Below are 23863 nucleotides of genomic sequence, written 5' to 3' on the forward strand. Positions count from 1 at the left end.
TTATTATCAATCCAGCTGTACACATAATGGGACTTGCAGCCTGAAACATTGAACAATACAATTGACAAAGCATTTCTTATGTGTTAGGGCATAGATCAGTCCTTCTTGAGTTGTAGTGAGCATGGAAGCACTTCCCTTCTTACAATTCAGACAAATGACACATCATGAAACTGGGTAGGAGAGAGGTCACCTTACTGAAACCTTGCTATGAGAAGTACGCCTGCCAATATTTACAGCCAGGCATCTCATGGCTCACAACTCATTTTCTTAAGATTAGTTTTATTGGGTCCACTGCTACTTTTGTGCCATTAGCATTACAGCATCTGCTAACTTAGTTGCAATTATTTTCCTTATGACTAATGGTGGCTGCTAATTTCAACTTTCTCAGTTCCTGAGTTTTGAAAAATGCTTAAGCAAGCTGCTCAAGAGGGACTGTTGTCAGCATGGCTAATTCATACAGGGATTATGATAGATAAACTGATGCCCTGACCAGAGAACAAGATATAACCCTGCCTTAATAATTTTAAGCATAACATCGTTCTTTCAAATGTGAACAATTGTGTTTTTAATAAGCATAGGAGAAGAATTCACAAAATAATTTTGTTAATCAGCCTGTATCAGTCCCGTATTTGCAAGTATGTCAAACATCTCCTTTTCAAAGATGAGATGCACACATGGTAGAGTCATCTACAGGAACTCAGGATCTTGCAGACTTAATCTCATTTAAAATCTCTCTATCTTTGCAGTAGAGATTTAATATAATTAAAAACATACAACAACATCATTTATTCCTGGAATTCATCACGACAAAACAATAACAGACACCGGATATATCTTCCCAGTCTAGCAAGACTGGTTGTGGATGATGCCTACGGTGAAATTACAGAACAGAAAGCAGCATCTTTTCTGTTATGGCACTTGCACAAATGTGCAAACTCTCATTTAGATCAACAGGAGGAAGCCATGCACATATGTAGACTATGGGGATTTTTTAAAATTATTTTTGTGGCAGAAAATGAGAAATACAAAGCCGTAAAGGAAAAAAAGATGGCTCTTGTTTAAACTCCTGTAATTCCTTTGTTACAGAGCAAGAACTTCTACCACTTACTTTCAGACTGCAGTGCCTTTCATTCTGCAGCTGTAGAAACAGTAATCAGTAGCCCTGGTTTTGGAGATGTTTAAGGATTGTTCCATCTGGATAAGCATCTTTTCTCTGCATTAGAGAGTGCAGAGAACAGAGATGTGTAATTGAATAGATAATTACTATCCAGCAGCAAGAAGACTTTCATTTGTGTTTCTTTTTAGGGAAAGTATTCTACTTTTAATCTGTGAATCACTTGAAATACAGATGCTAGAGGAGGAAGGATATTATTACATGCTAAATGACAAGAATCAATTCAAAGTAAATTTTCACAGTAGTCATGTAGCTGTAGGAAGTAAATAATTGGTGATCTCCTACTGACATACGTTGGTATGTCTGCAGTGTAGTTGCGTATGTATTTATGAATCTTATTTGGGCTTGTGTACTTCACTTTGTTGCTAAGTAATATAATATAAACATAACCTAGCCTCAAAGGAGGGCGAAGAGAGCTTAGGACAGAGCCTAAACCAGGTTCGGCTTCCATCTCTGGTAGTTTCCTTTATGAAGTTCATAATCAACAACTTGGCTTCTTTTATTGGCCTCTGCCATAGCTGGGCAGACAGAACCCCTTCCCCACAGCCAGTGCTGCCTGACTTGCAGCTGAGCCACAATGCACCAGCAGCACCCTGCCTGCACACCCGGGGAGGAAGCTAAATTAGCTGCACCAATATTATCTCAACCACAGAGCTTGAGCAAGCCCCTGTGTTTTTTTGTGGGGAGATTAGAGCCTGCAAAGGCTTTGGGGAGAGCAGTGGGGAAAGGGAGCTGACATGTCAGGAAGGCTAATGGGTTTGGGAGTTCAGTTTTTTTTACTGGTGTTTTGCCATGCTGGAGCAGGGCTGCCTTGCCAGGCACATTTACCAAAAGAAGATAAAATAGTTCCGCTTCTCTAAAGTCTTTCCAGGATGCTGATGGCTTCATCTGGAAGGCTTCTCATGGGTCACTCCCTTCCTCTGTTCACTGTCCACTGTCTGCTAGCTCAAATGGGGCTTGATTAAACTGTTTCCTGACAGAAGCATGGGGGAAAAAAGCATGTAAAAATTGGGTTGCATCAGTCAGAAGACCAGCTGTGTCCCAGGTGCACACCAAAGAGTGTCTCTGGTTTATTCAGGTGAATGCATGGATGCATTTTGCTGTCGTGTGGCTTAGCTGGCTGTGTCACTGGCAGCTGCATCTTTAACAGGTAGGTGTCCAGTCAGCTGAAGCAGAGGTTTGTGTTTTCAAAGGCTGCTGCAGGCAGGTCAGAGAGCATTAAGCTCCCTTGGAAACTTAGTTGAAGCCTGTCTGCTTGGGCCCAGCTGCTGCAGCTTTGGGCCTCCCTCTGTCACCCCAGCAGTTTCTCCTCCAGCATTGCTGGGGAATGACTCAGCTTCTTCTTTTCCAGGGTCTGATAGGCTTTTTTTTCCCCCTGACACTTGCCCTGCTCAGTCCCAAGCAATGATAGCTCTCTCACAGTACTTTTTCTTCTCAGGTGTCTCACAAGCTCTCCTGCATTCTTTCTTCTGACCTTTTAATGATTTCCCTCTATGACTGTCCCTGTTTTCTCCTTTTCTCGGTATCTCAGAGGGTTCCTCCATCAGAAGTTGTTGCAGTACCTGGCAATAGTTCAGTTCCAGGAGTGCAGCTTTACCCTCAAATGCAAGGAAACTTCTCTGCAGTTTTCTACAATGAAGAGGTGAAATTGATTTTCAAGCCAGCTGTGTGTGTAACAGTCTATCTTTGCTGCTGAAAGAGTTTGTTTTATGTCTCTTGGGCTGAGTTGTTGTTCAGCCTGTTACACTTGCTTGGCATTGTTTTCCTTTTGGGAGGCTGGGTGATAAGGAAGATGGCCTGAGCAGAGTGTGATAGGAGCCATCTGAAGGGGACAAGGATCTGGAGCTGCTTGTGGGGTGGGTGAAGTAGGATCCAGCCACACAGGGTGGGCTTGTATTGTGTGCAGCCATGGGACTGCAGACTCCTGGCTGCTGGAAGGTAAGGAGGCCAGTGAGTTGCGGAGGAGGAAGCTGAGGAGGAAGCGGGAGGTCAGCCAGGCCTTTCATCATAGAGGGGAGAAAAAGCAGGAGACACAAGTTGAGGTAGAAGGAGCATGAGGCATCTAGAGCTCTTCCATGCTCAGAGCGTAACGCAAAAAGTATTGGTAGTTGGAGCATAGTTTAGGACATTCTTTTATAGGTGGCATCACCCTGTACAAAAGCAGTACAAAAGAGAAAGAGACAAACTGGTGAGTAAGGAAGAAATCACCTTGTGAGCTCACATAGCCTGCAGACAATGGAAGCTGTTGCATGGCCAGGGACCCAAGCAGCAGGAGAGCAGAGCAAGAGTTGGTTTTGCCCTTGAAAGCAAGGAAGCTTCTTGTTTGTCTTTCTAAAATGCAGAGCATGCATTTTTCAAAAAGCATATTTCCTCTTTGGATTCAGCTCAGAGTTCTTCTTTTCTGATGCCAGAATTCTGAATACTTGGGGTGGGAAGAAAGTAAAAAGGGAGGGGAGAGGGATTTCTGATGGAAATCCTGACAGTCTGAACTGCTTTTGCTGTCTGCGGTATAGTGCTTCCTGTAACCTATATGGCCCAATGCCAGCATGATATCTAATACACACTTGGCTGCTGAAAGTTCAAGCAAAGGGGACTGTTGTCTTGGAATATGCCAGGGAAGGAAAACTGAGTTCAAGTGCTAAATTGCTATTGAGCCTGAAGGAGAGCATTAGTAACTTCAAAGAAATAAAATGAAGATTTCAGTGTTCTGTTAGATTCAGTCGTCGACTCATCTCCTGCGCTATCAAGGTAGGTACTTGGAAACCAGTAGACATGCAGCAGATTAAAATTAATAGAAAAATAAACAAAAATGTCAGGTTTTCAGTGATCAAGTTTGGCAGCTGATTATCTTGGCAAGCATAAATCTCTTCCAACAAACAGTGCTTAATGTGAGAGAGACTCTCATGCTACCCACTGAGAAACATTTTACTGTGCCACATGTGCACACTGAGGTCTCTTACTTCCACCAGCACAGGTGAGATGCTGAGCACTTCTTTATACCCCTGCCCTGGTGATGTGGGAAAGAGTGCTGGTGACCCCAAGAGGCCATGGGGATGTCAGGAGGGGCACAAGGGCTCTGTTTCTGTCAGAGTTTTCATTCCAGGCCTTCAGAGCCAAGACAGATGCTGCTGTTTGTATATAGATTGCAAACACAAGGAAAATATTTAAACTTAGCAAATGCTGTGTTCTCACTCAAACACAAGAAAAAAAGATGAAAAGAGCTCTTTCGAGAAAGGGGGCTAACTTTTGCTTATCTTCTGTCTTTGGTGTTCCTGATGTGGTGGTGAGGAAATACGTGGATTTGAGTTTTTTTCCTTACCCAGTGCAGATGCCTTGCACTCTGCTGCTGCATAGCTCATGAAGCCACATGAAATTCTCCCCTTCCTGCATCTCCTTTTGCCTTTTCCTTCAGGCTGATTCCTCTGCAGCTCCTCTCCCCAGCCCCCAAAGTGAGGTTTTGTTTGTACTACAGGATCAGTATTGAGGAAAGGTAAGGCCGTGAAAGAAGTAAGCTGCAGCCCTTTTACCTCTGCTTAAGCTAAGGCAGGTTGTTGTTTTGGCCTCCCTTACTGAGCTATGGTCATATTTCATTCCCTTTCTGCTAATCCTGCATAAGTGATTGGTGGTTTGGAGGGCATGGCACTCACTAGTTGAACAGCAGTGGAAAAGGTTATGGTGAGTGGTAGGAAATATACTGGGTCTTCCCCTCTGCTTCTTTCAAATAATATTTCATGGACAGAATATTTGGTATGGCCTTTCCTTCCCTGATTCAGGAACCTCCTGGATTTACCACCCACAACTGAATTTCTCATTTAGCAGCGCTGACTTGACTCTTTTATTGGGTCGTCCTAGATTAAAAACACTCAATGCTTTATTGGGTTTTAAGGTAAAATGTGAGAGGTGGCTGTGCCTGATCAATGGCCCTGTGAGAGGAGAGTCTTTGTTTACCTCTGTACTGCTGAAACTTGTGTACATTTGGGATTTCCCCTGTAAGGTTCTTTATCTTGACTTAGTTGCTGGGTTGACAGCCACCACACAGGAGCCCCCAGAGTGTGGTGAGTTCACACGGCTGACAGCCAGCAAAGAGGCAGCAGTGTAATTTCAGGGCTTGGGACTGATTTTACTTCGAGTCTGCACATTTTCTTTCCTCCCAACTAATGGGTACTCTCACCACATACATAAAAATTATTAAAAGCTAATGGTGAATTTGCCCTCCCCTCTCTTAAAAACAGCAGTCTGCAGGCTCACACGTCGCTTCAGAGAAGTCTAAGCAGTAAGGTCATACCAATATAAAAAACGACCCCCAAATTCCCCACATCAAGATAATAAACTGAGTTGTTTTGTGGGTTTTTTTGGGGGGTAGTTAAACATAATGGTTGAGTGTCCTACAGGTAGTCCCCTACACTGTATTCCTACCTCTGTTTCCAGATCACAACAGCACTAATGTCATCAGATGTTTGCATAGGTTTGGTTATGAATAAGTGTCTTCGACTTGCATAATACATGGAAAAAGAAACATGAGAGTAGGGACCTTATCCTCTTCCTCAGCTTGGAGAAGGCAGTGGTCAGGGAACTTTTTCTTCTGGTAACTGCATGCCCTTATAGTACCCTGAGACATTCTAAAGGGAAAAAAATCCGAGCGGCTTTTGAGCCATCAGCTGGTTATAGTTTTAAGCTACTAATTCTCCTGCCTCAGCTTAGGATATCCCAAGTACACTGAAATCTATATATGTGAGCGGCCATCTGCAGTGATTGTAGGTATGAAGGTATAGACCTTGCTTCAGTGCATTGCCTGCTGGCAGCCCTCCCCGCCTCAACAGCCATGCTTCCAACTTACCCCAAAACACATTGGCCTGTGTTATCTTGCACCAACTGAAGTGTCCAGGTAGGCTTTTAAAGCACTGACCTTCTTAACGTTGTGAATTTTTCTTTTGTTTCTTATGCAGCATTTCCAAGTGGGCCAGAGGCCATTTCCAATGCACTAGGGCATGCAAAGTCTCCCCTTTCCTTCTGGACAAAGACCTACTTGCCTCTGGTCAGCTGCTTGTGTTTGGTGGGTCTGGCAGCCATCCAAGGGGGCTGAAAAGCAACTTCAGAGGCAGGTCTGGGGCCCTGTGCTGTGTGTACTGTAAGCAGTGTTCCATTCAGCATCTCACCCTTTTCCTATAGTCAGTGTGGAGTGCTAGAAGCACCATGTCAGCCGGCCTGAGCCCACCTCTTGAGCTCTCATCTGGTTATAATGGTATTACTGAATCACTTCACGGGCTGAAGGTGTCTGTTGTGCAGCTGCCAAGTAGGAGGTTGTCCCTTCCCCTGTCTGTCAGCGGGCAAAGTGATCAAAAGTGCATGAGTGGTAACCTGGTAGCATCCCTGCTGGGTTTGTCAGGGAAAATTTGCATATGGGAAAGCCTACTTGGCTTAAGCTAGAGTAGTACATTGGACAGAAATTTAACACATGAAATGGCTCAGGTAGCATATTGATGCATGTGCAAATGTGAGCAATAAAGGCAGGGTGCCTGGCTGATGCAGTGTCCCTGGACTGATTCTTAATCTCCTGTGGTTTTGCAGAAGATGAAAACAATCAAGATCGATGCCACTGGGGATGCAGCCCACCTACACTGCACTGCAAAGCTAGTCCCTCCCTGCTTTTACCCTTTTACCCTTTTTCTCTTCCTCTCAAAATGATGCTGCTCAGTTGTGCTGCTCCATAGGAGCCTGGTGCAGTGCCACCTCATTGATCACGGCTGCTTAATTTCCTGTTTCTTCAGCAGTATTTAAAAGCTTCTTTTACTATTTTGCTAGGAAATGAGTAGATAGTTTCAGGCTTTGCAATGGAAATTGGCTTTGTTAGTATATGCTCTTGTTTAATATGGCACAACAACAGCTGCACAGGAGACTGTCAAAACTAAATAGCATGCCTTCACTTGGCTAAACTACCCTCTGCCTACCTCCTGTCTCAAGGGTTGCTTCCAAGAAAGAAAAAAAGGTTTTCCTCAGATCTGACCCCAGCATATAACATGACATAAAAACATCCACAACGAAAGGCTGGTCTGTTGGTTTTCCACAACGTTGACCTGGCAGCACTGCTGCAGTGTATAAAAACCAGGAGGAGCAATAGCTTGCTGCAGCTGCAGGCCCTTGAAAGGGGACAAGTTCTTGGTGCACAAATACAAAAAGTCTTCTCCTATAGGGAAAGCATTAATGAACTGTCTTCTGAAACGTTGCACAGTCATGCAGTCTGCTATATTGATGTTCTTGGCATGCTGTAAAGTTTTGCTTTGGTTTTTTAAGAGAAACGAGTTGCTTTTACACCATTTAAGTAAAGAATGCCTGATGGTTAATTGGCTGCTGTAGTCAGGAGATATGTAGTAATCTAATAATAACATTAAAATCTAAATCTCATAAAGGCTTCTTTTTGAAAGCAAGTAATTAGGGCCTGATAATAAAAGGTTATGTGGCCAAATTGCCTTCAGTAAAAGATGTAAAAATGTTCTCTACTGACAGAACTTACACTAAAGAGTTATAGATGAGGTGTCTGGGTAAAAAGTCATTTGAATAGTTTTCTGTTGTCATTCCTAGGCATCTGGCAACACTGTGTGACATTCTTTCAAGCCTCTGTTTTGAGGATTCCTAAGAGGAAAAGTAACTGAGAACTGGCAACAACCAACAAAAAGGAAAATGTAATTTTGAAAAATTATCATACTGATTTCAGTAAGTGGGATAGTGCTAATTAAAAAGTAGGAACAACAATATGTGTACAGCAGATGCTGCAGTCTCAGCAGTGCAGGTGTGCCCAGAGAGGTGGTTAAATCTAGAACACGGCAAGCATGAGCCCTGTGAGCCTGCAGAGGAGCACAGTGGAAAACAGCTTGTAATGTTTTCAGAGTGAATTTGTTTCTCCCAGCAAGGTGAACAAAGAGCAATAATTCCACAGGTAGATTGGCTTTGAATTAAAACTAATTTATTGTTCAGCAGCACGAAGAACTGAAAATATTCATTGCAGAAAACTTCTTCAGACAGAGCACTCAATTTTTATTATCTGTTCTTTTTCTTGAATATTGGCTTCTTTTCAAAGACACAGGCATGAGCAAAAACTAATTTATTAAGAAAAATAAATCTCTATCATTAATATTTACAGTCCTCCTGCCAGCTATGTCTCAAGGCAAACCGTCAACAGAAGATAGTTTTTCTCCTTCTTGTCCCTCTGCATCCATGTTTCCAGGAGCAGTGGGGGTTCTTTTTGAGGGGTGTCTGACTGCAGTAGTTGAACAGTTAAGTGCTTCGGTTTGCTGGCTTCTATTTCAGACAATTTAGGCAATGGTTTGCACTGTTGGTAGGAGCATCATCTGCCTGTTTTGTTCAAGCTTTAGGAGTCATTGAGATGGGCTCTGTGACTGTCTCTTCTGAGGGTAGCAGGAGGCAAAGCTCCTCTTTAATTGAACATTCCTTTCTGGGTGGATCGGGAGAGTCAGGAAGGGACCCTGCTCAGCTCAGCCATTGCTCTGGATATCGGAGATTTGAATATGTGATGAGAGGTCTGTGCCTCTCCACTTGCTGTTAGCATGAATCAAAGGAGTGCCTTTCTGCTGTGGGTATGTTGAATTGACTTAATGGAATCATCTTTATTTACTTTCCCTGTCAAGCAGGAACGAGTTATTAATGAAATAAGAAATTACGTTAAATATTAGAAGTAAGGCTAAGAGGCTCATGAGAAGCTTTCTGTCTGCACTGAAATGGAGTAGTAGCAAGGAGGTTTGGTAGTGAAAATACTACTTTTTTTTTTTTTAGTTTTATTATGCTGGTCCAGTATAGGAGTTACAAAGACCTGTTCTTCCTGTCTATCTATAGCTATCTGAAATCAGGTACATACTTGACTGTATTCAAATCCATAGTCAAGGCTTTCCTCCAGATTTTGTTCTCATCTGTGAGAAAACAGCTGAAGTTTATCAAATTATGGTCTTTTATAGTATTTATTAGATTTATATATCCAGGAATTTTCTGTACTTTTTAAAAAAAGTCTAAGTCAGTAAAGTCCTGATGACTACATCCAGCAGCAATGCTGTGCCTTTTGGAAGCCTGAGTTTTGGGTAATGGCTTTTCAGCTTGGGGGATACATTCCATTAACCAATAGCTTTCAGGAGTTGCTCAGTGCTCTAGTTCTGATAAAAACTGATGGATGTATCTTCTTGGTCCTGCTTGTGACACTCAGCCATAAGACAGGTTTGCTGTTAAACACAAGATGTCTAGGTTTGTGAGTGATGGAGTGGTAAGCTTAAAAAACTTCTGTGTTGGCAGCAGCGATGCTGGCATTTCAGATTCGGCTTCTTAATTCAGTGATGGTGATTTTTACCTACCAAAGGGCTTGTGATCATAAGAGAGAGCAGCGACTGGCCCATACCAATGCGCAGTCAGAAAGATACATAGAGTGGTCATGCCGGCTGCGCAGAACAGGAAACTAGTGATGAATAGAGGAGAAGGAACTGCTAGTGTTTAGTCTGAAACGGCAGCAGGGCTCAGCAGGATGAATGCACAGCTTATCCAGGTCTGTCCAAGATAAAGCAATACTTTATACTTAATGTATTTGGCCAACCAGCCAGGAAACACTGCATAAAATTTGTCATTGGTTCTTAAATGTAAGCAGTGATGAAATCCCTCCACAGAGAATGGATATCACTCACTAATGGATTTTGCCGCCCCAAAGAGTAATGACATTTAGGTCATTCATGCCCATGGTGTTGTGTCATTATTAGAAAAACGCTGGAGGAAGGACTTTCTTTTGTGAAATGTCTGGCATTCACAGACATTAATTTTAGACAGTTGGATGATGGTTTTTGCATTTTGTGTAAATTAACTGCTTACTAGCTAGGACCCACCTTTTCACTGTTGGTGAGGAAAATTTCATGCATTGGGCTGAATTTCTTTAAAAAAAAATTAAGGAACCTTAACATACTGCAGAGAAGTCTAACTGCTAGTCTAACTTAATGGAAGGAGATGTAAAGTCTTTAAACCTGTTCTTTGTAATCTCTTGATTATAGGAAAGAAAAAAAGACTGGTTTTAGTGCACAACTACTTCTAAAAGGTGACAGCACTTTTAGCAGCTGTTTTCATCAGGATACCAGGTTAAATAAAGGGCTCTAAAGTGCAGGAAAAGTTAATCAGAAATATTTATGGGATCTGGAAGGCTATATTCATTTTCTGGATAAACTGGTTGTGTTGAAACAAAAGCTATTTTTCATAATTTTCCTGTTCTTCTAAGTAAAATTTTAAGGTAAACAGAAAACAAATTTTGATACCTGTGATACCTATGTTTAGCTCCTTCCTACATTCCTTGTGGGAGGGAGGTATGCATTCAATTCATTGTGATTTTTTTAGTACCCATAAGAAAGCACTGTAGCCACTAGCATATTGGACATTTTGATTAAGTCTCCTTTCTTTGTGCAAAGACACAGGCGTGCAGAGACACTAATGTGACTTTCAATTTCCTTAATGAAGCCCTTCACTGCTTAGATGGTCTTCATAGAGAAACCTATGAATATGAGAGACAATCACATGGGCAAAACATCTACTCTGAGCTTTTCACTTACAGCCTGAGGCACAGCAGAGTGTTTGGGCAGTTTAGCAAGATGGGGAGTTGAGGCTTTTGCTCCTGGCATCACTAGAAAAGTGCTTTCCTTCTGAAGTAGTCACCTGCCTGTTTGGAGGATCCCAGGGTTATGTATGCACTAGCTGTGGGTACTTGGATCTGTTTGTTTGAGGCTGACTCCAGAATCCCTCTGTTATGAGAGCAGCTTACTGAACTGGCAGTATTATTCTTCTGCTATCCTTTCACAACATAAATCACAGGGTAGCTTCAAATTTAATTAAAAGACTGCTTGGCATATACTAGGGAACAATCAGTAAAGGAAGGTAGGATGGATGAGATGGCAGTTTTCTCCTAATCCTGGTAATTACAAGTATTAGTGACCATGATAACCATTACTAGATGTGCTGCATTTAGTGTCAAACTGAATGTTTGTTAAACTTCTATCTGTTTTTATTTCTAGGGCTCTTCCTTATCTTAGGCTTGATACTTTACCCTGCAGGTTGGGGATGCCAGAAGGCAATAAGCTATTGTGGACCTTATGCTTCTGCTTACAAACTAGGAGACTGCTCCTTGGGCTGGGCTTTCTACACAGCTATCGGCGGCACTGTTCTGACATTCATCTGTGCAGTCTTCTCGGCGCAAGCTGAAATAGCCACATCCAGTGACAAAGTGCAAGAAGAAATAGAAGAAGGAAAAAACCTTATCTGCCTCCTTTAACTCCAGTGGGGAAAAATACCAGCACCTGGATCTTTATCTGCTTTCCATTGACTGGACAAGCAGATCCATTTACATGTTTTTACCATTTGTGTGATTGAGCCCCATGCATTCCAGCCCTGAACTACTGAAAGGGTCTTTCTTACTTGCTGGGCAATGAGGATCAGAGAAAGGATCCCAAGAAAGCAGAATGTAAATACTTGGGGATATTTTAGTTTCATTCTGTGATCAGGACACAGTGGAATATATTAATCCAACTGGGGATGTGAGTAATCACGTGTATATAGCAGGAATGTTGTTGTTAAAACTGACAAATTCTGATTGATTGGATTGCCTAACCCACCTTGGTCACTTTGAAGAATTGGGTTTAAAATAATAAAAGCCAGCACATTTTTTTTATTTTCTTAAGCAAAAGAGAAGCCTATTTTAATGAGGCTTTGTTTCCAAGGGCTCCCCTCACTGGTGAATATTTCTTCACCATCATCACCTGGTTTGGTACCATTTTCATGGAGGTGCTTTTTGGTACTGAACTTCCTAGAAGTATAGTGCCTTCTTGGATATTAACTGTATGTTGGAGAGAGCAAAGCTGACGTTTACACCAATCTTTCGGCATTTAGAAAGTTAAGTTTCTGCCAGGTTTCTCTCTCTTGAAACTTACAAGCACAAGGTGTGTGCCACTTGTTAGTTACTTAGCAGGTAAATATTTTTTCCACTGACTAGACAGAGAAGCTGTTGTTAGACTGGCTCTCACCTGATTCAGATAAAACTGAAATATTTCTACAGTCTTTATTAAAACTTCTGAAATCCTAAGCGGACAACAGCTCCCCACAGCACCAGCCTTACCTGGGCTGCAGCCTCTCCTACAGCTGTGGATCTCACATTGTACTTCAACAGTATTACTTTTTCTCTTTCACGTCAGTGAAACATCATTCCCAGTCTACATATCAATCTGTCTCATGACCCAGATGCACATGAGACTTTAGGAAATTTAAATTTTTCAGGAAACCTTGACAAATTCCATGTGGCTGGGAAGATTTTTTTCCTTTTTTTTTTCCTTTTTTTTTTTTGGTGTGTGTAGTAGTAGACCTTTTTCCAACTAATACAGCAGAAATTAAACAGACCTTGCCACAAATGACTTTTTTTTTCTCAAAGCCAGCTGGTTGTGTTATTTGTGGTGTTGTCTCACTTACTAGAACTACTTCTGATATCAAGTTTGTAAGGTGTTTGAAAAAACAAAGGAATGATACAACTGTGCCATAGGAGCATTGGGGATAATTCATCTGAGAAGTAGTGCTAATGAAATACTAGGTGAATTTTAGATTCCTCTTCTTACTTCTTCTTAATTTAACATCATCCAATGACAGTGTTGCTTCACTGTGTTACACAGAGCAGAGATTCTTGGTTTTGCCTGGTCAGTCCCTTAAAATGTGCCATTAGTTACTAAAAAAATCATTGTTACTGTCCAGGTAGGTAGCTGCTTTCAAGGCACTGCTGAAGTCCTTCACAACACAAGAGCTGTTCAGCAGTCCCGACGGCGGGCCTGGGGCAGCCTCGAGGACGGGTGAACAGTTGTGGAGCAGGGACCCCCATCCAGCGCCTGCTGCCACTATGGACACAGAGCAGCTCCCAGCCCGCACCTCTGTGCCCACGCCATGGCACCTACAGCCCGCACGTGGACAGAAATACAGGTGACCATTGAGACACAGTGCAACAAGGTCAACTTTTGCCTGCATTCAAAAAGGGATTGTTTTAATCTAGCCTCTTCTTGCATTCACCTGCTCCTGTAACCCACATCCACCATCTTCTATTTTTAAACGGGTAACTCACTTATTTTTTAAATATTGAATTCAAATCCCCTCCAAAAGTTACGGTCTGGGACCAACTACCTACACAAATCAAGATTTTAATAAAGCAAAATTACCAGCACAAAGTGGTACCTGAGGATGAAAATCACAGCCCACACACCCTGTCCACACCTGTGTTTGTCTCACTGGCTTTGCACACCCCCCCACACCTGAAGGACATGCACTGGGCTTGTACCTGGGGTCCAGCAAGGCTTCCTCCAGGCATCCCTCCTGAGCCCCTGCTGGGGCATGCACTGGACCTGGGCCACCAGCTCAGCTCTGCCCTGCCCTGGGGGGCCCTGCAGTTGGGGAACAGGGGGCAAGCAGTTGTATGAGTACCATATAAACCAGCTAAAATTAATTACTAAGTAGATGTACAGTTTTAGATTTCTTAGGTGGGTAGCAATCCAATGTCCAGGTCACCACTGCCAACAAGTCTTGACACAATATTAGGGTGACAAATGCTGCTTTGGCTTGAGCACTTGATTAGTTAGAATCAGGTCAGTTCTTACAAAGGTAGAGAGGGCATACACCACTCTGGCGGAGAAGTAAACAATGAGCAACCTTCATTCATGTTACTAGCTGACCTCTGCTGTGAGCCACATGACGCTTAAAAAAATCTCAATAGTACATTTTGTTTGGTTTAGTTTGGTATTTTTAAGTACAAAGGAGATATTTTCAGTGGCACGTTTTGCTTTTATTTGTATTCATAACCAAGAAGAATCAGCTTTTCTGCTTGTTGCTGGTATATTATCAGCTTGCTCTGCAACAGCATAATCAACTAACGCAAGAATATCCATGTTCATCACATAGCACAGATAGAAGACAGGCTGGGAAGAAATACAGAGGAAAAACAATCAGAATTTCTTTTCTCAGGGTTCTGTTTTTCTAGCAAGTGATAAGGTGGTATATATTGTGGATTTTTAATTTTTTCTCCTGGATGAGGTTTTCAGGTGCAGGGTGCACTCAGTAAATTTCACAGCTGTTTAAATTGCTCCTGAAGCTCACCTCAGCAGTAGCTTTCAAAGGCACTTTGGGAAAAAAAAAGAAAAATCAGCTTAAAGCTACTTTAATTGATTTCATGAGGAGGCTGTAGAGTGTAACTGCTTCTTAATGTACATGCACTGCATAGGATCTAGAGGAATTTGCTGTGGATTCTTTAAAACCTGTGTGCCAATTACTTCAGTTTAACTTTTTTTTTGTGGTATTGAAGATTTCTTCAAACATCTGTGGTTTCATCAACTTCTTAAACTTATATTCAATAAAGTGCCATAGACCTTTTTTTTAATTGTAGCATATTTAAATATATATATATATACACAGACTTGTGTGAGATGTGCAATACAAGGAATGGGTTTTGTGGGGTTTTTTTGGTTGTTGTTTTTTTAAAATTTTAGTTTTTGCTTTTAAACAAGTGAATTGAAAAGGGACTTCCCAGGTGAGAAGTGGCTGGAGTTCGGTGGTGTGTGTATATAGAGTAATGCAATAAAATCACTGATGTTGAAGATCAATACAACAGTAGTAACAACAGCCTGAAGATTTAACAAAAGTATCTTCTAGACTGATTTGAATTACTCAGATCTATGTAATACACTTCCAGTGTGAAGCTGTGTCCATCTCTGGCCAACAACACTCTAAAAGCTGAAAAGGCTCAGCAAGGTTTCTTAGTGTGCTTTATTTGTAATGTGGCACTGCAAAAAACATTGCTACTGAGCTATTTCTGGGTTGCCTATATCACCTTTGTATCTATTTTACTCAATAAAGTTCTCTGGATTCTGAGATTTTTTTTTCAGCTAAATCATTTCCATTTTTCATTTTAACCCCCCCACTGAAGTTTCCCATGTCCTAGTGGAAATGGAGAGGAGTTCAGGCCTTCCTTGACAGCCATGGGCACTGGTGCCCAGAGTACAGCAGAAGCAGAGCATAGCAGCAATGCATACACAGCTCCTCGGTATAGGAAGGGCGGCTGCAGCGATCCAGCTAGAATAGGTTTTGAGCCATGGTTTATTTGTGGTACTGTTTTTCTGTCCTTGACTCACCACTATGTACATTTGCTAGCATGAATGATGTACCTAATGTCTTCTCTTTAATCTAAATTTCAATTAAATGTGAGTTTTTGAACTTTTAACAGGAGTCTGACTACCTTAATACAAGCATATTGGACAAGTTGAGCCAAGCTAAGCTTCAATTGTAGCTTTAATAGCATTTAAGGTCCCAGTCCAATGATGTATTTCAGATTCCCATCTGACTTCAAAAATTATTACTGCTTACTGATCAAAAGTATGTCATCTGAAATTGTAACTATGTGTTATACAATACAGTTGCATTAAAGAGACTTTCTAATTGAATACAGGTCTGACAAATGTGTTTCATTTTGCAACTAAAGCACTGCATTTCCTTTCTCATGAAAAGGGGTAGTAACAGTTGTAAAACAAATATTGCTTCATCACACACAGACTTTTAAAATGGTGTTTGCCACAGTGTGTTTTAGCTTTCAGCTGTGACAAGACAAACACTAGAGAAAGGTTACAAAGCCAGTCTATGGCAGAACCAGGAACAAGGCTTTCAGCAGTTTAAAGAAAAGTCAGCATGTCACTTATTTCTCAGTTGTGATGGCCCACTTCTATTAAATTTATATATAATTAATTACATATAGTTTCATTACACTTCTAACAGTTCCTAAACTTCCAAGAAGTAGCTCTTGGTTAAAACTTGGAACATTTAGAAACCTACAGTTCAGAAGTTAGGGGACAGGTGCCACTGAATGTACCACTACCACAGTCAATACATGAACTTCAAAACAGGCATAGACAGAACATTTATTCTACAAATATAAAATACTGCTTAAAGAAATTATGAAGTATTGATTTGAATAGCTAAAATTCAAATAGCTAAAATTACCTTCCTTCTTCAGTAAAGCTAATGGAGTTGGCAATAGAGAGCACAAAGTTCCAGTCTCCAATTGTGTGTATTGTTACAGATTTCTGTCCTAGTAACTTGTTCTCCAAGCTCCAGCTGGATTTTGAATAGTGGTGCAATCACAAAGTGAATGTCTGCTACCAGTATCAGAGTGACAGGAATACAAAGATGTTGTCTTCTGCAATTCACTGAAAGCTTGTTTTCAAATAGATGCCTTTTATTTGGAGTATCTTCATATCGGTGAAATTCTGAGAGCATAGGAATCAATATCTGTAACTGGCTTAAGGTACAACTCATATGTGGTGGGATCAGTAACTTGGTCTGACCAAGGCAAAGGAAAAAGAATTCCAAATTTAATGACATAGGTCGTAGGCTGGAGTCAATGATCTCAGGAGTGTTTTAGGTCTTTTCCAACCTAATCGATTCTGTGTTTCTGTATTCTAACTACTTCCAATTGCTCTCTTACCTTGGACAAAAAGTGTAACCCCACTGTCCAATCCAGGATATGCATTTTTTCTTTTAAAACATCATGCACTCCTCTAAAAAGAACATCATGCATTCCTCTAAAAAAATACAGGCACAACAAAGACAACAGCTCTGCACTGAAAAACAGCAACCATGCTTTGGCATGTGTGCAATGACTACTGCTCAGACATATGTAATTGTTTAATTAGGCTATAAACATGATAAAATCTACTTTCAGCATTGTCAGCTGAATCAGTGGCAGAGCAGGTGATACCACAGAGGCACCAGTGGTCAGAGGCAGCTGTTCTGTACAGTGGTCTGGGCTCCAGTCAGTGTAGCCTACCCAACTCCAGCCGTACAGAGTTGCAGAGCAAAAAAACTGAGTACAGGGTCACAAGTAATTGAGGCAAGCCTGTGTTCCAGGCCTGCACCAGCCCTGTTTTTGCTAATACAGCCTCAAACTTTATCAATAAAAATCAGTCCCAAACATTTTTCACCTCTCCAGCTGGAAGTTTCCCTTCCTGAAATATGGATATAAAGAAGTAAAACCTGATATTCTCAACACTCAAAGAGCAGCTCCCCTGTATTGAAGTATTTTCCTGCCCATCTGAGTGTAACGTAACAGGAACATGAAGGAGCACTCACTAAAAGCAGGATGGTACACTTATTTTCACATATATATAATACATAAATGTGTAAATATACACACACACACAGACACACAGTCAACAGGAAGCTCCAAGTGTATTGAGAGACAATATAACAGATGCACTGAAAGCACAACTGTTCAATGTAATCACTTTCATCCAACAAAAAGCTCATTTTAGTTGAGCTGTATATACTTTAATTAAACTGCTGGACGATATTTTTTTTTTCCAAAACAAAATGTATGGCAGCATGAGCCACAAGTCATACTTCTTTTTTCTTTTCCTCTCAGTATCAATGACACAGTATCTAGTTTAATTCTTGTATAAAGTTTCACTGGCTTTTGCTGCTAAGTGATCTGCACTACTTCCTTTGTAAATCTTCCTGATTTTTCTAATTATGAAAATAAAAACTACTTGCAGACATAAAATTAATTTGTAGAAAAATGGACAAACTAATTCATACATGTTTTAATGTAACTGAGTCAAACCTAATTGTTTTAATTATCTGACCTACTGTGCCCTACTACGGATTCATAACCAGAATGCTCCAGGGTGTGTGCCTTTTCCTTGACAGAAATATCTTTCCAGAAGTATCACTGAGTATTTTTAATCACAGTTCTGTTAACCCATGCTTTTCTCTCAGTGTGTGCATGCTTTTCCAACTCCATGCTTACAACTTCTTGAGGAAAGTAACCTCAGTAAACCAGAGGAATTATCTCCCACAAAAGCACTAAAATTGTGTACTAATTCTAAACATAAAACACGAGTGGATCATATGGCACAACCGTGCTTACATTTACAAGAAAGTACAAAACCTCTTGCTTCAGTCTGCTGTCACCACCATCCTAGATCTGTAAATTACAAAGACAGATCAATTTGATGAAGAATTTCAATACTAATTCATGCATGCATGTAGAATTGTCTTCAAAAACATGTCTGCCATCTCCCAAAATAATCCTGACTGTACCTCAGAGTACTGTTCTCTGTATCATGCATTTACAAACTTATCTACATCACAGTGGTCTAGATGAAGTCATTCAGCCCTTCAAAGGACACCCAGTAGTGAGTAGTAGAGAGCAGGTGCTACAACTGACACTATATGAAAAAAAAAATCAACAAATTGTGATAGTGCCTAAAAAAAAAACAAAAGGAAAAAGCAGGACACAGGAGTGACACAGAAATGTTGATTCACTGGCAGAAATGAGAAAAATAAACACTACCAAAGCAATTCTTTTTTCCGCAACTTCATTTTACTTTCAATAATGTTTTAAGATTCACTTAATACCTGTAGAATTCCATTCAGTCATGACAGAGCATGTTTAATTTTAACCCTTGTGAGTTTACAGCACAAGAAGGTAAGCTGCAAGTATTTTAAGAATTTTCTTCTTAACAGTTGAGCAGACTCATTCTCTTTAACCAGATTTATTGATAGTGGACATTTTGCTTCACCATTTCAGCAGAAATACAGCATCTATATACAGAATTATAAAAAGCAAGTCAGACTTTTATATAGATCATCCTCCCTGCATATCACCCTGACTGTTAGAAGAAAAATCCCCATTATTGGTCAAAACTATACAGAGCGAACACCTAGGAAAAAAGTCTTTTTTTATTCTATGACACTGTGTTAATACAATAAATATACAAAACTTCTGAACTACCGAGACATGCAACAGAGGGACAGAAGAAGTGCATTTGTACAGAACCATGACATTCACCAGGATGGCAGAACATTGTTAGTAATTTACAAAATATACAAACATCCTCAGATAAATAAAAACAACTCCTAAATTACAGATCAATGACTACTGACATTCCAGTGTTTAAACTTCATACCTTGTACTCAGTTTGTCACAATACTACAAAATGACAACTCAAGTGGGTGCCATACTCTGATTAATAAGAGACCATAAAATCCAATTTTTGTTAGGTACAAAATATTTTAACAAATCTCAGCCTTCTGTTGTCAAAAAACAAACTTTTCCCTCCCTTTTGGGCTGCAAAGTGTCAGAGATTTCTGGTTTAAAGAATTCACATGTGACACAACCCTGAATTTCACTCAGAAGGCTTAAATCTGTACATTCAAACCATGATATTAGAAATCAACAATTCTTATACACAGAACATTACATATGTTTTCTCAAGGAACCGTCAAACATTTAAAAAAAAATCTACCTGTCAAATTCAGATTTTATTCCTAATGTGTTTGGGTTTTTTTTCTGGTAATGTATATTATTATGCAATCTTCAACTTCAGTTAAACTGTAAGGATGATGTCCCTGGGATTCCTATCCAAGAGATACCAAAAGAATTGCCTAAATTTAGATTTAAAAGTAATCCATAGCAGAGTTCCTAGATACAACCCTCATGTTAAGTTTAAAATATGAAAAGAACAATCTTGATACACAGCTGCGAGAATGATGGTCCCCAATCTCGGCAGAGAACAGTGACTTTCATCTGCAAAGCTTTAAAAACATTCCACACAAATTTAAGGTCAATGTTGCATGTCCACTATTATGACATTTTAACAGCCTTGTTACATAGAATATTTAAGCAAGTATAGTCATTAATGTGAACTTCAGCATAGGTGAAACTATGACGTTTATTCAAATTCAAGTCAGATTTAAAGAAATTGGTAAAAGAAAGGAGACTAATAGGAGAATCATGCTAACAGTATATTACTGATTCAGGGATTAAGCTAGGGAAGTATTTTTTCAAATGAGTATTTTTTCTGTTATTATGAATGTAGTGTAGTGAAAAAGAATCTATGAAATTCAGTCCACATTCAGAATATGGAGAGGCCTCAGAATTTTGTGCTGTGTTATTAAAGATGATTCACCTCAAGAGCTGAATTAATTTCAGCCACAGTGTGTACTTACACAGGTTGTGGGATGTCACCTTTCCAGTTTATAGAAGAGTTTGAAAAACTGCTGAAGTATTGTATGTAAGTCTCATGAGGCAATCCAAGAATATAAAGTCTTCGAAGGAGAGAAACTCACACTATACTAAGACCTGATTATATTATATTCTAGAATATTGTCATGGTATGTACCATTATGTTAGTTTCACAGCACCAATCTAACTTCTTAGGCCTCCATTTCAATGAGTTAAAATTTGACTTTATTAAAGATAAACATCTCTCCCTTTACCAAATCAAAATAGCTTAGAAGCTTTTTTTCTATAGCTTAAAGCACATCACAGAGATGGCTGAGTTAACATTAAAATTCTTTCAAGTATCTGTTAAATGCCATTGCTTAAAGAGCCTGGTTTGAGACAATATTCCTGTTAGAAAATTAAATACTGTATATATAGTGTTTTGGACAGGCAGTAAACAGAATGACTGTCCAGCCTAGAGATTTAGTACCACTGTTAAACATAAATCTATTCTTGAAAAGAAACCCAAACAAAAAACTAACCAAAAAAATCCCAAATGAAACAAAAATACCACTGCACATAGAAGATGGACAGGGGATATGTGAATACTGAAGTTAAAAATAGCAAATATATAATCATTTAGCTCTGTGATTGAAATCACCAGTTAACGTCCTTAAATTGTTCTATTCTATTACAGAGAACATTTATGCCCCATAGTAATTTCTCACAGGTAGAGAATACTCCATGGAAATAGATACAAACAAATGCTATAAGGTAGCGCAGGTAAATTCTGGACCAAAACACTACTTAAACAAGATCAGGTAACTCAACAGTATTCATGCAAACTTACAGGTTTATATCAAAAGACTTAATCCTAAAAAAAAAAGAAAAAAACCCAACAAAAAAACCAAACAAGAAAAGAATTTATACTCTCTGCCTTACTTGTATTTGACCCCCAGCAGCTGCTGAAACTGCAAAAGCAGTAGTGAAACCTAACTTTCAGTATCTCTCAGTCTACCCCACTTCTTACGGTAGAAATAGAGAAATCAGTTGTTGCAAAGGAAAATAATTGCTCTGAAGTGCTTTCCTGAAGTTAAAAAAAACATACTGGAGTGAACTGCTAAAAAACCTTCCATATTCTTAATACATTTATTTGATCATTATATACCACAGTTCATTCTCAGGCCAATTGTTGAAATTATTTATCCTCCAAAAAATATGGAAAGCTTTACATTGCAGAATTCAACATGTTAAAGAAGGGAAAAGAATGGTTTTCTTCTTAAATAAATTTATAATAAAATAAACCAAACATTTCCCATTTAACCCATGCACAGCTGCAGAAGATACAAATGTGCTGTGTGAATTTTCATCTAGGCGTTTAGGGAATACAGCAAGCGACTGCAAAATAAAGAACAGTTGAAGAGAACCACGGTGACTTTGTTTCCCTACATTCGGTTACCCTTGAAGGCATTCTGAGCTGCACTGGTGGCTGCTGTCGAGGCGGCGTTGGCTGCAGCAGTTTGTACAGTCTTGTTGGACATCACTCCCGTGGCAAACTCCTGCTGCGCTTTCTCAAAGCTTGCACCAGTCGTACGGTAGAGCCCGTGCACCTACGGAGGGAAAAGCAGTGAGAAAATGGTGCCACACTTCCCATTTCTTAGTACACCAATAGCAAAGTCTCAAACACAAAGTGGAGCCGTGAGGAGAGGAAATGTGATTTATTCATGTGTTTGAGAGAATGCATAGATGAGAACATGGAATTTTTTCCCACAAACATTTGAATTTTTCACTGTCCAGTTGCACATGCAATTTGACTGCAGGGAATACCTGTAATTGTTTGCAAGTTCAGAGGGGTCTCATCGTGTTTACTAAAATGTGTGATGTATATTACATGAACTTTTTGCTACAACAATATTTAGGAACATTTTAATTACTCTGACTGGTTACAAGAGTAAGCTACACTCTGACTGAACATTAAAAATTTCAAAATATCCTAATTATACAAGTACACATTTGCTAAATTAGTGTGATGGCCAACAGCTCTGTATAATAACCAGATGAACAAACAATATGACTTACACTCTTAACAATATGGCATATAACAAAATAAAAACCAACAAAAACAGACAAGCAAAAAATCCTGAGTAACTTCAATTACCTGAGTATTAAAATTCAAATGCTATTTGTGACTCAGTTAAGTCACAAAAAGGTTGTAAAATAATCTTGCAAAGACATTTTCATTCCAGTGTAGCAGGAAAAATTAATGTAACTTTTTTCTCTCTTATAAATGTGACTAGTTCTCATCCATAAAGATACACCAAGTCATATAAGAATATGCAGATTTTTGAAAAGAATCCAGATGCATACAGTAAGGAAAGTGTAAAAATATATTCCACCATACATTTTTCTTGCTTGTTTCTCTCCTATATAGCGTATTTCTACAGAAAACAAAAAAGGACATCACCAGGCACACACTTAAAATTTCTAGTTTACTGTAAACAGGTCAGAAGAATTTGTGTATGTGTAAAATCTTTAAACCTAACTGTAACTGAGGTTGAATTATTAGAATTCAGCCAGCACATCATCATCAGAATTCTCAGTTACATTTACCTCAATGACTTACTACCACATCAGTATCTATAATACTTGGATCTTCTGGGTGGAAATTTACCAAAAGTAACCATAGAGAAAGAATATATTTCTTTGAGTTTTCATGCTCCTGCATCCTTAGCTGGCAATAAAATATTTAAGCAATGGAGATAGAGAAATAAAAATCCTTTTCTGAGGTGCTGAGCATCTCTATTGATTTTAGTGGGAATGACTTTGGTAAGAGCTGAAACTTAGCAATCACTTGAGTCAAACTTCCCTGTGCCTGATGAACAATCTGGCATCTACAGCTACAACTGTAATGTCCAGTGCATTCACATACTCCTTCATGGTGGGGTTACCTCCCAGGTTCTCTTTATTCAGAACTATCCTTCCCCATTTGCTGAAAATACCTACATTGTACAAACAGCATTTTGTAACTCCACAAGAGTATAAGCAAAACTGTACAGTTGTTAACAGGTAAGGCTCACCTTGATTATAATTTAATCCCCACTACTTTGTGAAAGAGTACCTCTCTCAAGACAGAAAGCAAAATCAAACACAGGAAACAAAAGAGGGGAATAATATGTAACTTACCTTTTTAAACATAACTAGTGAGATAACAGCAGATGCTGTGAAAAGTGCAGCTATGATTATCATCATAATGCCAACAGGAATACTCTTATTAAGTCCAGTAAGAGATGAAATCCACCCACTGAAGGAAAGAGAAAGAACAAATGTTACTAGTACAACACATGAACCATTTAACCGAACATACCCTCACCAAAGAAAACTTTATAACCTCCTGGCTCTCAACCATTTTGAATATTTTAAAAGAAAAATAATGGGAATTTTACAAAAGCATATTTTGGTTCTATGGTATGCTTTTAAAGCTTAGTTTCCATTTATTCCACAAAAAATGCAAAAACACTGTAAACATTGTAAATATTATCCTTGAGCAAAATTGTGGAGAAATTAGAGAGTTGCTGATCAACTTCTTGAGGTTATTTTGTTACACTGTCATTTCAGATTGATTCAAGACTACATGAATTTGTAGA

General features: G+C 39.6%; 2 protein-coding genes and 1 pseudogene across 6 annotated transcripts in view; 2 read left to right on the plus strand and 1 right to left on the minus strand.

Annotated features, from left to right (window-relative positions):
- Positions 1–15663, plus strand: part of LHFPL2 (LHFPL tetraspan subfamily member 2) — a 121005-nt gene extending 105342 nt beyond the window's left edge. For all 5 annotated transcript variants that reach the window (XM_042028873.1, XM_042028874.1, XM_042028875.1 and 2 more), the window contains one exon: positions 11218–15663. In XM_042028873.1, coding sequence (XP_041884807.1) covers positions 11218–11474 — 257 coding nt within the window. In that variant the 3' untranslated portion in view covers positions 11475–15663. The remainder of the gene's footprint in view (positions 1–11217) is intronic.
- On the plus strand, positions 11526–14092 carry LOC121665039 (annotated as a pseudogene).
- A 3089-nt stretch (positions 15664–18752) lies between the features above and the next one.
- The window catches only part of SCAMP1 (secretory carrier membrane protein 1), a 42134-nt gene continuing 37023 nt past the window's right edge, over positions 18753–23863 (minus strand). The window contains exons 8-9 of the mRNA XM_042028870.1: positions 23403–23520; positions 18753–21829 (exon numbers count right to left, since the gene is read on the minus strand). Of these exons, the coding sequence (XP_041884804.1) occupies positions 21665–21829; positions 23403–23520 (283 nt within the window). The 3' untranslated portion in view covers positions 18753–21664. The remainder of the gene's footprint in view (positions 21830–23402; positions 23521–23863) is intronic.

Source organism: Corvus kubaryi, unplaced genomic scaffold (assembly GCF_017639235.1).
Source record: "Corvus kubaryi isolate FWS band 111438036 unplaced genomic scaffold, C.kubaryi_AGA036_p1.0 37308, whole genome shotgun sequence".
NCBI lineage: Eukaryota > Metazoa > Chordata > Aves > Passeriformes > Corvidae > Corvus > Corvus kubaryi.